We start from the raw sequence: 13,678 nt of genomic DNA, 5'->3' as shown, positions 1-13,678 counted from the left end.
GTAAGGTTTATGTACCATCTACAGGCCAGGGTTATAGAGTTAGAGGTAAGGTTATCTACCAGCTACAGGCCAGGGTTATAGAGTTAGAGGTAAGGGTTATCTACCAGCTACAGGCCAGGGTTATAGAGTTAGAGGTAAGGGTTATCTACCAGCTACAGGCCAGGGTTATAGAGTTAGAGGTAAGGGTTAGAGTTAGAGGTAAGGTTAGCTACCAGCTACAGACCAGGGTTATAGAGTTAGAGGTAAGGTTATCTACCAGCTACAGGCCAGGGTTATAGAGTTAGAGGTAAGGTTATCTACCAGCTACAGGCCAGGGTTATAGAGTTAGAGGTAAGGTTATCTACCAGCTACAGGCCAGGGTTATAGAGTTAGAGGTAAGGGTTACCTACCAGCTACAGGCCAGGGTTATAGAGTTAGAGGTAAGGGTTATCTACCAACTACAGGCCAGGGTTATAGAGTTAGAGGTAAGGGTTATCTACCAGCTACAGGCCAGGGTTATAGAGTTAGAGGTAAGGGTTATCTACCAGCTACAGGCCAGGGTTATAGAGTTAGAGGTAAGGTTATCTACCAGCTACAGGCCAGGGTTATAGAGTTAGAGGTAAGGTTATCTACCAGTTACAGGCCAGGGTTATAGAGTTAGAGGTAAGGTTATCTACCAGCTACAGGCCAGGGTTATAGAGTTAGAGGTAAGGGTTATCTACCAGCTACAGGCCAGGGTTATAGAGTTAGAAGTAAGGGTTATCTACCAGCTACAGGCCAGGGTTATAGAGTTAGAGGTAAGGGTTATCTACCAGCTACAGGCCAGGGTTATAGAGTTAGAGGTAACGGTTATGTACCAGCTACAGGCCAGGGTTATAGAGTTAGAGGTAAGAACAAGAGCTGGTAAAATGGTATAGGGCCTAAAATGCACAAGAAGAATCAATTTAAAACAAATAATGATCCTGCATTGAAGTAGTTAAATGGGAGAGTAGCATGACTTCATGAAACATTAACTAATTAACAGTTCTTTTGGTCTTTTTAATCAGACATGGGTTTCTCACAGTTTGGATAAATGATTATGACAAAAGTATGTATGGCCAAAAAACTGTAGACATTGTTGCTAGATAAACATTTTTTTTGGTCACAGCACAAGCTGCAAAGCATGCACACTGTGTTAACACTATTTTTCAGAGACAAGTTAAAGAAGTAGCAGAGAGGAACAAGACAGAGTTAAACAAACTGACCACCAAGCTGTCCCTGGCAGAGAAGGAAGTCATGAACAAAGAGATCAGCTACCATGATGCTTACAACAAGTTTAAAGACCAGTTTCAGGCAGAAGTCAAGAAACTCAAGGCACTGTTTGAGGTAAGCTATCGCGTTAATATTACCATGAAATCATTGTGCAATCATGTACATGTATATTGAACTTCTATATTGAATGTGAGATCGCATGACGCAATCAGCAGTTCGTTAGTCTCAGGCCCAAGAGGTCCTGAGTTCGAATCCGGCTGCCGTGTCACCGATCTTGTGCCCTTGGGAAAGGCACTTTACAGGACTTTCCTCACTTAACTCAGGTGTGGATGAGTACCTAACTGCAGCTAGTGGCAGTGACAGGCCTTTGTGGCAGTGGCAGGCCATAGGGGCATGTTCAGGCATGACGCACCCGCCATGACACATGCGTCAGGGGTAGGAGGAACCCCTTGCATCCTTGGTCAGAATTCATCCTAGGAGACGGAAACTTCAAACAACAAACCTGCATCTGCTGGGGCCGTCTTACACGTTGCATACAGTTGCCCCTGTAGGACTTAGTGTGTCAGTGGACGAGAGTGTGGATATGGAAGTGCACACCCCTCCTTCACCTTAAAAAAACCCAAAGTGCAGGACAGGCACTGGGACGGGTCGCCTAAAACCCATCCTGTCTGCATACCATCATGTCTTCCGAGACAGATGGACATATTGAATGTCATGATCAGACCGTTGCAGTGCCTTTGGGCACATAGGGCAGCACCTTTCCTTGCTGTTTCTGTAGTTGGGTATATTTTTACAGGGAGGAGTTGCTATCACTTTCCCTTATGATGTGCTTAAGGCACCTCTAGTAGCTCGACTGTGGGGCTGCTACCAGTTGAGCTACAGGGACATCCCCTCCTATACTGTACAAGTCATGTATTTTGATTTTATACAGTGTTTTTCTCAAAAATACCTTCTGTTTGTGAGATTTGCCATGACAAACTTCAGTAGGACATTTTGATAACTATGACGAAGTTTTTTTGATATCAGAAGAATGACTTGTCTTAAACCTCTGTAGGCTGAGTTTGATAAGAAAGACCGCCATGTTCGGAGGCTGGAAGAAGAAGCGGTCACGTACAGTCAGACCCTTCATGACAGGGAGGCCAGACTGGACAAATTGGAGAGGGAAAATGAGAACTTCCCCCACACCCTGGTCAGTGAACACCATTTACTGGTAGAGGAGGTGCAACACTACAGAGGGGAGCTGCAGAAAAGGTAGTCTAACTTCATCACACTTTCTGTAGGCTTAATCATGCACATTATGTGTTTGCCATGACTGTGGCACACCCTTGATCTGCATACATGTACATGTACATGTACAGGACTTTCAAAGTGATTGAGAATCCATGGCTGCTGCTATTCATTGTTTTTTTCTCTTTTAACATATTCATCTGAAAAGAATCTGTCAAAGACTGAGGGTGGGAGGTAGCAAGGACATTGTCAAATAATTCATTGTATATGAAAAAAACTATTTATGATTGATTTTTTTTCTACACGTAAATCATTGTAGATGCATGTTATTTCTCGGTTTTCACTTCTAACAGATGTTGGCCTGTTTTACCTACAGGTGTGCCCTGATCACACAGTATGTGGAAAGACAACAGTCAGATCTCCGGGACAAGAATGCTAAACAGAAGTGTCAGACCATCACAAACATGTGCACAGAAATGATGGAGGAAATGCATGTAAGTGTTTAACCTTGCTTTTCATATGTGTTACTTCACAATGCCTAAATCACACTACAACAGCACCATTGACATGCAATTTCAAAGCTGTTGTACTCAATTAGGTCATATTTGTGTTGACAGTTTGTTGGTTTTCACAGAACCAACGTTACGTGTGCTCTGTGTGTCACACCACGAGAAGGTCCCACCTGATCCAGCCCCGTGGACACTATAACAGCTGTGAGACATGTCTGTTACAGTTAACAGTTGTATTTCTCTTCATACCCCACACAGAACCAACGTTACGTGTGCTCTGTGTGTCACACCAAGAGAAGGTCCCATCTGATCCAGCCCTGTGGACACTATAACAGCTGTGAGACATGTCTGTTACAGTTAACAGTTTATTTCTCTTCCCGACCTGTACAGAACCAACGTTACGTGTGCTCTGTGTGTCACACCAAGAGAAGGTCCCATCTGATCCAGCCCTGTGGACACTACAACAGCTGTGAAACATGTCTGTTACAGTTAACGGGTTGTCCTCTCTGCAAGGAACCCATACAGCAAAAGATCAAAGTTTATGAATAGCTTTGAATTGTGATACTTGGCTAGTCCATGTGAACTTTCTTAAAGATTCCAAAGGATATTGAACATTCCTAACACAATCATGAAAAATGTTACATTGAGCTATTTTTAAAAGATTTTGTAGTGCTGCATGGGTATAGCATCAAAGGGTACTTCAAAAGTGAAATTTTACAGCTAGGATGCAATTAAAAGTTTTATTTTGCATAGAAACTATGCAGTTATATATAATTTTATATATAATTTCCAATGTGTCATAGGCATTGTTAAAAAAGCTATCAAATAGAAACACAGTACATTTTTTTAATGTAATGGTAAATTAGATTACTTAAACATTTCACTGTTTTATTCTGCTCAAAGTGCACTGTAACTGTTAAATATGAGTTACAGTAACTGTAACAGTTGCTTTTTACTTAGGCCAACTATGAAATGTGGAGATGATGCCTTTATAACTGTCACTGCTCATTGCTGTGCATGACTTGTGCATCTTTATCAAAATCATGATTTGCTAAGGGTCAAACTGTTTTGGTATCAAATCAATTCAATGGCAGACTGAATTTGATAACAAAGTGAATGACCATTGTTGTTACATAATGTTATGCTGCATTGTCTTCCCAAGTTTACATGTAGAGTAACTCTATTACATGAAATGATGTAGATTAACCTTAAAGCAGCTGCTTAAAAACTTCTGAGCACAGCTAGAGTAATGGGCTATAAAAAATACTGAAAACAAGACAACATTGTATGCATCTGGAATTTGTTTTGTAATTATGATGATTATTGTAATGTATAGATTTTAAGCATCTTTGATGCTTGCAATGACTGAATGTACTTAATCCATCAGTTGCACATGATACTGATTTTCCTGAGTTTGCAAGACCAGTATCTGATATAATGACATAAAATAATTCTTTATTTTAAAAAGTTCTGGTCAAACTTCATTAAAATAGATTAATAAATTGCAGTAGTGACCCTTTATTTCAACTATCATGATGACGATATTGATTTTGTCCAGAGTCGTCCTTTACAAGTACCTCCTGCTTGATATACAAAGTAAAGAGCTTTTCGTATCTTGTAGTTGCATTATTTGGCATTCTACATTGAAATGATCTCAATATTATCCATAAAATGTATTTTAAGCTTGCCATCAGTAATCAGTCAGTCAAACACTAACAAAATCAAGATAAATCATGTTTCATGTATTTTATTCAAGGCCTTTGGAAAATTTTTAGGGAAAAGTGGTACAATGTAAAAATTGGCACAAATGTAAAAATTGGCACAATGTAAAAATTGGCACAATGTAGTGTTACAAAATGGAATACATGATACATGTAATAGGTTAAAAAAACAACTCAAAAATAATTTTACGTTCCTGAAAGATAGACTGATTGCACATTTGAGTGAAAAATACTTTTTAAATTAAAAGCATCCTGTAAGACATTGCACAGGTGGAAAATGGTACTTTGCAGAATTTTACAATATAAGTACAGACAGCCGTTGTACGCAAACTTCCTTGGTTACAATGTAATTTTCTTGACTTGTACACCTAAATATGTAGTTCCTGTTTTAAACCTAGCAATAGTACCTAATATCCTGAATATGAAAATATCAGGAAAAACAGAATGGATATCAGTAACAAACTGACAGCATAATGAAAGGTTATCTTTGCTTTGAGCAACAAAATACATGTACAAAATGTATTTGATACTTGCTTAGTATAAAATCTCAATAATCAAATATCTTAAAATCCAAACTGCTTTTACCATTTTTTGCCAAACTGAAAGTGTATGGATTGTGTAGTTCGCTTTCAAACTTTTAACACTTGATCTACATGTACGCTTTTCATGATAACTATCAGATATACATTGTATGCTATGGAGTGTATGTAGCATTCTTACTGTTACCAGTAAAAGTGTTGTAAAAAAAAAGCCACAATTTTGCTGAACAACAAAATTTCCTTTCTGATGGGTTAGGCTCATCTTTGCTGTGGATGAATCGATGTAAAAAATGAGACAGTTCTTAATACATGTTGTAATCATAAAATCTCCCTATTTGTCATCTATCCTCTATAGGCTGCCTTGCTCCCTGCTCTGCATTTTGCCATACATGTAGCTGCACTCAGTTACTCAGCTGCTTGGCAGTTACCTTAATGCAGTATACTCAATCTGCTTAATCAACCTGTCAACATCTCAGTTCTTTCTCTAAACTTTCTCTGTTAGGTACCTTACAAGTGATTTGAAGGGAAATACTTAAATTTAATGTTACATGTAGCATACACAATGAACATGTACATGTAACAAAGAAGGATGTTCTCGAGTAAGTGAAATGGCTAACTGCCCGTACAGTTAGTTTAGATAATATAATTTTTTTGTTTTATAAACTTGAAGCCATTAGACACTCTGACTAACGTATAATTACATGTAGCATGGAACTATCATACAGTTTGTTAAGTTAATACAGATTTACAGTCACTTACACAGTCATGATGTTAATCTTCCCAGGGTTTGCACAAGAGTTACTGAAGATTATAATGACAGTATAATCTAATTCTTCATTCTACAAAGTTCTGGTTCAATTCATAAAGTCCTCCCAGTAAGCCTTTCAGGGTGACTTGTTCATCTCTAAAAAGCTGGAGGTAATTTTATACTCCCATATAATGGCACAAACACCTTGTCACTGAGTGTTGCTTTTACTGTGTCCATCTCTCTCTCCCCAACCCAGATGGACTCACCAGGCTGGATGGGGTTCAGCTGGAAGTCAAACAGCTCCAGGTCTGGGCAGTTCTCAGTCAGACTGGATGCTAGGAAAAGAATGAAAAGGTTCAAGTACACAAATTTGGAAGAACAGTTTAGTCACAGAGGCATCATTAAAACATACTAAAAAGAAAGAGAATTGAAAATATCATGAACATACATGGTCCTAAATGTTCAAGCTTAGTATAATTTGTCAATCATAGAATATCAGCTATGTTTACTCATAACTGAAAAATGCAAACCAACATTTCATTGAAGTTTGTACTCTGAATAACTTACAGTAATATTACATACTCCACAGGCTGGTTTTACAGGCCTAGTTTACTATTATAATAGCTACAGCAACATTCAGTAAGAAACATACCTATCATCTGGATCTCTGTAAAGGTGAGCTGGCAGAAGTAGACCTCGAAGACTTTCAACTTGGGAAGGAAGGCCACAAGGTCAGTCACGTTCTTTCCCAGGCCACCAAGGTCGTTTCCTGACAGGAACAATTGTTCTAGGTTCGTCAGTTCCTTTATGGCTGGAAGGAGTTGTTTCATGTCTTCAGGACCAAGGTCATTCCAAGCAATGACCAGCTTCTTCAGTGATCTTAAGTGGGGTAGCTGTCTGGCTAGGAGAGCAGGTGCCTTAGCCAAGTCATCTTCTGATGTCTTCATGATTCGTCTGTACTTGAACCGTAGCTCCAGCCTCCTGGGGATGGTGCAGGTTGGAAGGTGCCTACCAAGCCTTGACTGACGCAGATTCAACTCTTTCAGACCTGACAACTTGTGCAGCTCCTCGAGAGTCGAACCAAGGAAGTAGTTCTGCATGTTGACCAGACGTAGGTGCTCTATCCCCTTAATCTTCTCACTAGCTTCAGCTATCATGTGAGACAGCACGCTGTACACCCTTGGTCTGGCACCAGAGAACTGGATGGTGTCTCTCAGAAACACCTGCTCGGCAAACTGAGCAGTGAGGCCGCTCTCATGACAGCAGAGGAGATACAACTCCATGTAGCTCTGATATGTCAGCAGCACAGGAGGGTAGTCATTCCACTGGCCTATGAACTGATGTGTCAGGTCTTCTGCACTTGCAAAGTCCTCCAACTTGATGTCCTTGTTCCAGTCTTTCTTGGACTTTCCAGTTACAAAGAAGTTGTAGAACTCTTCTTCCACAAGTTGTACATCAGGCGTATTGTGGATATCTCTCAGATGGTCCAGGATAAATTTTGCCTTCCTTCCCAATCTTCCACATGTCAATATGAGAAGTTCACCGAGTGTCTGTACCTTCCTGGCAGTTGGGCAATACTGTCGCAAAATTTCATGCTTAGTGGCCTCTTCTATTGTCAATCTCTCTGATAGGTACTGTGCAGCAAAGTACTCTTGCATGGTCTTGTGGGAAAATGAGTACTGGGCAACAGGATTTGTCCTGGATGGGTTTTTCTGTTCTCTCAACAAGCCTAGCTGTACCAGAATCATGAATTGTTCTCCACAGTACCTTTTCACGTCTTCCTGGTTAAACACAGTTACTCCATTTTCCTTCAACAAGCATTCAAAGGCCAGTTTTTCCAGGGCATGCATAAGTGCGTGCATGTCTTCTACACGTACAGGGTTCTTGTCCTTTGCACCATAACGTCGCACAAGACACGTCACCACCTGGTTGTAGAGAAGACAAATTTTGTCACTGAGTATCACATCTTGGTCATCTTCCCAAAGCAAGCAGACTTGGAGGAGAAGCATGGGTACTGAGAAGATTCCTGTACTCAGGAGGGTTGGGCCAATCTTCTTAAGCAGTGCTTCTCCTTCAGATGGCTGTCTTCCAAAATACTTCATGATGAAGCTCTTGGCGTTGTCAGGACTGAAGCCCAAGATCTCGACTCGGGTGTCTGGTTTCATCTTTTCAATGATATCAGAGGTGCATGTTTTTCTTGTAGTAACAAGGACGGAGGCGTGGGGAAACAGTCTGCCTGTCAGGAGCTTCATGATGTCGTGATCTTCATCTGGTTGCCACCCAAGTTCATCATATCCATCCAAAATGATTAAGACTCTGCTGCTTCTGCGAAGATAGTCTTCCAGGACTTCTTTCATGTGCACGTCACTTACAGGTAGCTGGTCAAAGATGCAGTCCACAATAGACTGTGTCCTCTCAACCTTCCTCAAAGCAATGGCAAAAACAAGGTCATACCGCTTTAGGACTCCTACATCCTGTTTGTTCCAATGAGTCAATATCTTGGCAATAAGGGTGGTCTTTCCAATTCCGGGAACCCCCCATATCAGGATTCTTACAGGACTTGCCAATGCACGGTTGGGACCTGGATTGAAAATATCTGCAATGGATTCTAATGGTTGTCGGTCAAAAGCTTGGCGACGCACATTGTACTGTAGGATATCCATCGTAGTAAATGTATCGTCTACATCCAAGATGAACTCTTCATCGTATGCCACAGGCTGCTGCTTGCATACCTGTAGTGCATAGTATCGGCTGATTTCGTTCCGGAATGTCGCTACAAGTAAAGGACTAAGCGAATCCTTATTTTCTGTGATAGAGAAGACAGAGAAACATTTAGAATACTGTATTTAGAATTTTGATGTAGCAAATCTATGGTATAATAACACACCAAGATATCAGTCAATAGAGTATATTGATACAAAAGTTTATCATTAATAATGAAACCATCAATTGCAAACCCATGTGGTGTAGAGGCACAATACAAGTTGTCATGTGAATCGTTAGTGAAAGTAAACCTCGTTGATTTTATTCCCAATGCAGACCACCTTGAGGTGTACAAATGTAGGTAATGGATGAAGTGGCAGAGATGCACAATACATCTTTCAATATAACTTATTACATGTATATTATTGAGTAGTAGGATTTGTTATGCCACAAAGTCATGTAACTAACAATTTATGAAAATGCTTATTACAGTGCATTCTCAACAAGTTATGCAAGTTTGGATATTTGGCACTACTGCCTCAATTAATATACACCAAAAAAATTATTATAATGTTCTTAATTTAAATTAAAATGAAGTAAATAAATTGACCTAAGGTTCCTAAAACAAGGGTTTTTTCCAAATGGTAGAATTAGTTTATTGCTCTCATAAAAGTGAGCCCTATTGTCTGCCTCAGTAATATATTGATTTCATTGCTGGGCACTAGTGGGTCCTTTGTGGTGGGCCATTGATACATGACACCTAACAGTGCTCTGCAAGAATGTATGAATTGCTTTCTTTCCAGCCCACTGACCCATTTAAAAATGTAACAAAATTGGTAGAAAATGGTTAATAATGGTATAATGCTGTTGCTATTATTTGCAAACTACAGGTATTAGTAAGAATTTCAAGTATCCTATTCCACATCATGAATATTTCAGAATCTTAAGTTTTACACATTTTACAAAGGAAATATTTAGAAAGTTGAAATAGTATTAAAAATATTTCCAAACTGTCAAAGCTCCTGTCTGGTCAATTTAAATGCCGAAAAAGACTAAAGCAATTTGGAATCTGCAGAAATGTTAAATTTCTGTCTTCAATTGTGGTATCACTTTTGTGCGGTTTGTTCATATCTTGAGTGCTTCATGTAATCTTTATTTCCAAATAATTGAAAGAAGAAAATAAAGTAACAAAGCCCCCAATAATTTACAAATTAGATTGTAATAGCCTTGAATCTGAATACCAGTTGAGATGAATGACTGGTCTAGAAATAGATAAAAACAAAGTACTGAGACCTTTCACATTTACCTGAAATGTCCAGATTCTCTGTGAGCTGGGTAACCTCGCTCTGCATCTGGAGACTTCTCACCATGTCTTTCTGCAGATCTATTTGGTGCTTAGCTCTCTCATGTTCTGCATCCAAACTTGCCATTCTGTTAGTCAATTTTGTCTTTTCACCTAGTAGTTCATCAATGGTGTCTTCCATGCCCTTATTGGCTCCTGTTAAGTCCTCAATTTCCTTCTTGTTGTCCAGGAGAATTTTCTGTGCTGTCTCTATCTCCTTCTTGAGCCGCGAGACTTCCCTCTGGAGACTTCTCACCATGTCTTTCTGCCACTCTGCTTGGCGCTGAGCTATCTCATGTTTGGCCTCCACACGTGCCAGTCTGTCTGCCACTTTTGTCTTTTCAGCAAGCTGTTCTTCAATGGTCTCTTCAATGCCCTTATTGGCTCCCATTGAGTCCTCAGTTGCCTTCCCCTGTTTTCGTTCTGTCTCCTTCTGTGAAAAACCAGTGGCTTCCTCCTTGTCAACCTTCAACTTTTCTTCTTGTTCCATCATTGCCAGTTTGTTGGTCAGTTTTGTGTTTTCAGCGAACAGTTTATCAATGGTCTCTTCCATGCCCTTATTGGCTCTTGCTAAGTCAACAATTTCATTCTCTTTGTCCGTGAGAACTTTCTGTGCTGTCTCTTTCTCCTTTGTGAGCCGGTTGACTTCCATCTGGAGACTTCTCACCATGTCTTCCTGCAATTCTACTTGGTGCTGAGCTCTCTCATGTTCTGCATCCAAACCTGCCAGTCTGTCTGTGAGTTTTGTCTTTTCAGTAAGCTGTTTGTCTTCAATGGTTTCTGCCATGCCCTTATTGACTCCTGTTAAGTCCTCAATTGTCTTCTTGTTGTCCATAATTACTTTCTGTGCTGTCTCCTGCTCCCGTGTGAGTCGGGTGACTTCCTTCTGGAGACTTCTCACCATGTCTTCCTTTTCATCTATCTGATGCCTAGCTATCTCATATTTAACCTCCAAACCTGTCAGTCTGTCTGCCACTTTTGTCTTTTCAGTTGTCAGATCTCTATTGGCCACTGTTACTTCCTCTGTTTTCTTGTTGTGTTCCAAGAGAACTTTCTGTGCTGACTCATTCTCCTGTGTGAGCCTGCTGACTTCCCTCTCTAAACTTCTCACCATAGCTTTCTGCTGATCTTCCTGGTGCTGAGCTAGTTTGTGTTCTGCCTCCAAACCTGCCAGTTTGTTAGTCAGTTTTCTGTTTTCTGCTTTTTGTTCATCAATGGTCTCTTCCATGCCCTCAATTTCCTTTTCCTTGTCCAGGAGAACTTTCTCTACTTTCTCCTTCTCCTCTGTCTGCTGTCTGACTTCTCTCTGGAGATGCTGTATGGTCTGCCTTTCAGACTGTAACTGGTACATAATAAGTGTTTCCTGGTCTGTCCCAGGTGACTTCTCTGTTGTCCCAGATGACTTCTCTGTTGTCCCAGGTGACTTCTCTGTTGTCCCAGGTGACTTCTCTGTTGTCCCAGGTGACTTCTCTGTTGTCCCAGATGACTTCTCTGTTGTCCCAGGTGACTTCTCTGTTGTCCCAGGTGACTTCTCTGTTGTCCCAGGTGACTTCTCTGTTGTCCCAGGTGACCTCCCTGTTGCTCCAGGTAACTTCTCCCTTGTCCGAGGTAATCTCTTCCCTATACCTTTGATATGATGAAGAAAACTAAATGCATGAAGTATATTATACAAGCAGTTGATAAATTCGTGGTTGAAATTCAATACATTGTAAAAACTTGTGGTTTGATCTCATGTTTTGGATATACTATGGTACCGTAATGATTTTGAGTAGGGTAGATAGCTTTGGGACAGCATGTGGTGTCACAATTCATCAACTTTTTTAACAGGCTTGGGGTAAAGTTTGAAAGAATAACTCAAGAAGGGGGAGGCAAATCGTCATGATATTTGTTACATACTATTAGATAGCTAAAGGTTTACATATCAAACTCTAATCCCGCAAATAAGCAAACTATGTAATCTGCATACTATAATAAAGATTCATAAATCCTCTGTATTCCATGACAGGGATCTCAAACTAATGAGTGATATGAAGCTGTGAAACAGTTTATTGGAGTTCATAAACTGAGGAAGATGGAAATATCAATTAACTAGAGTTCGGCGACCTCATACCTCCATGAATGTTTAGAGCTTTTGTGAATTTCATGCAATTGACTAACACATTAACATAATTTATGCATGGTGTTACTCATCATTGGCTAACAAACACATGTCAAAATTATTAAATCATTAGTCAATGGGCAGTTTTGCAATTTTTACATAAATTATGCAAATTAGTTCCTCATTACCATATTTGGTTTCTGCTTATATTCCACCTATCATAATTAACAAGTGTTACATTTATTGAAGTCCAGTTATTGCAAACAATGGAATTATACAATTCCCTCATTAATCATGCAAATTACGGCTTCATTTGCATAACATGCATATCATTCTAAACATCTTTGCCCAAGCTACCTGCATGCCTAAAATGATGCCAATTCGTCAATCCTTTCTGCAGTTATCCTCTTTGGAATGTCTTGACAAAAATGCCCCTGCAGTTCCAAAATTAAATGTTAGGGGGCTGAAACCTACCCCACTTTGTCATTACACTGCAAGCTATCTACCAGGCAAATGTCAAGGCCATATCATGTCCAGGACAAGAGATACATAGAAAAAACTGCTATGATAGAATATATTCTCATTAATTATGCAAATGAATTCCTATTTTGCATAATTAGTATCTTACCTTGTACAACATTGTCTAAGGTACCTACAAACCAAAAATCATGAAAATCCGTTGTTCCCTTCTTGAGTTATCCTCTTCAGAAGTTTTTGACAAAAATGCCCCTGCTATCCCAAAACTAGACGCTAGGGGGCCCAAACTTATGTCATTTCTTCCTGAGCACAAGAGCTATCTAATATTAAAAAATCGTGACCATAGCATGTTCAGAACACCGAGATAGCAAAACCGGAAGTTGCGCTGCAGTACCAAGGGGAGTCGCTTAGGGGGCCCAAAATCTAATCATTTCCAGCTTTCATCACACACTACCAACACACCAAGTATGAAATCAATCCACCCTACCGTTCTTGAGTTATTTTGTTTACACACACACACACACACACATACACAAACACAGGGTAAAATATAACCTCCATGACATTTCATGGAGGTAAACAGAACCAATTATTATTATGGAAATTCCATAATGGCAACTGTCAGGAATTTGCAGCAATACCAGAAGTTTAGAATGGGTGAACAACATTAGACATGAATAATCATTTAGTACATTATTTGATATTGAGGAAATTCATACTTACAACAACTTTTGTTATTAACTTATTATTTGGATAGAAAAATGATTGTGATACATAACAAAGGTTACCACCTTTGGCATTTGTTATGCATGGGTACATGGAACTCTAGTTCTGGTATATCATGAACTAGAGTTCAACGGCCTCAATGCTGTTGGCAAATAATGTTAAACATTTTTGAGTGATGTTTCTCATTGCTTAATATGCAAAAAAGGTTTGCATTTGATATATCTGCATAGATTACAATGTATATATATATATATGAGTTGATTTTCTCTGTATCCAAGTATATCAAGTTGTTAAAACTACGAGGTCACCTTATATGAGCAAAGAATGCTGTAGCATTTCATCATGAATCAATTGTTAA

The 13,678-nt window shown here is 39.6% G+C and overlaps 2 protein-coding genes across 2 annotated transcripts; one reads left to right on the top strand and one right to left on the bottom strand.

The window, feature by feature from the left end:
• Positions 1–9: 9 nt before the first annotated feature.
• On the top strand, positions 10–3,742 carry LOC118406048 (RING finger protein B-like). Its single transcript, XM_035805902.1, has 8 exons — positions 10–45; positions 444–554; positions 666–866; positions 1,171–1,344; positions 2,285–2,481; positions 2,834–2,951; positions 3,225–3,310; positions 3,443–3,742. Exons 1-8 carry the CDS (start codon positions 10–12, stop codon positions 3,513–3,515), a joined length of 996 nt encoding a protein of 331 aa, XP_035661795.1. The 3' UTR covers positions 3,516–3,742.
• LOC118406047 lies at positions 3,544–12,604 on the bottom strand. The gene is made up of 4 exons (XM_035805901.1): positions 12,592–12,604; positions 9,984–11,645; positions 6,627–8,780; positions 3,544–6,309 (listed from the first exon to the last, which is right to left on the bottom strand). The coding sequence occupies exons 1-4, from the start codon at positions 12,602–12,604 to the stop codon at positions 6,131–6,133; spliced, it is 4,008 nt and encodes a 1,335-aa protein (XP_035661794.1). The 3' UTR covers positions 3,544–6,130.
• Positions 12,605–13,678: the final 1,074 nt, after the last annotated feature.

This window comes from Branchiostoma floridae, chromosome 18, assembly GCF_000003815.2.
Source record: "Branchiostoma floridae strain S238N-H82 chromosome 18, Bfl_VNyyK, whole genome shotgun sequence".
Classification (NCBI taxonomy): domain Eukaryota; kingdom Metazoa; phylum Chordata; class Leptocardii; order Amphioxiformes; family Branchiostomatidae; genus Branchiostoma; species Branchiostoma floridae.
This window is presented reverse-complemented; position numbering and strand designations above follow the sequence as displayed.

What these genes read in the sequence shown, in the direction of transcription:
- LOC118406048 (XM_035805902.1), top strand. Translation starts at nt 10, where the DNA reads ATGTACCATCTACAGGCCAGGGTTATAGAGTTAGAG. An exon ending in CCAGGGTTATAGAGTTAGAG is followed by an intron (nt 46 to 443) that starts GTAAGGTTATCT and finishes TACCAACTACAG; the next exon opens with GCCAGGGTTATAGAGTTAGA. An exon ending in AACTCAAGGCACTGTTTGAG is followed by an intron (nt 1,345 to 2,284) that starts GTAAGCTATCGC and finishes AAACCTCTGTAG; the next exon opens with GCTGAGTTTGATAAGAAAGA.
- LOC118406047 (XM_035805901.1), bottom strand. An exon ending in AGAGAATCTGGACATTTCAG is followed by an intron (nt 8,781 to 9,983) that starts GTAAATGTGAAA and finishes TCTCTATCACAG; the next exon opens with AAAATAAGGATTCGCTTAGT. An exon ending in TACAGAGATCCAGATGATAG is followed by an intron (nt 6,310 to 6,626) that starts GTATGTTTCTTA and finishes TTCTTTTCCTAG; the next exon opens with CATCCAGTCTGACTGAGAAC.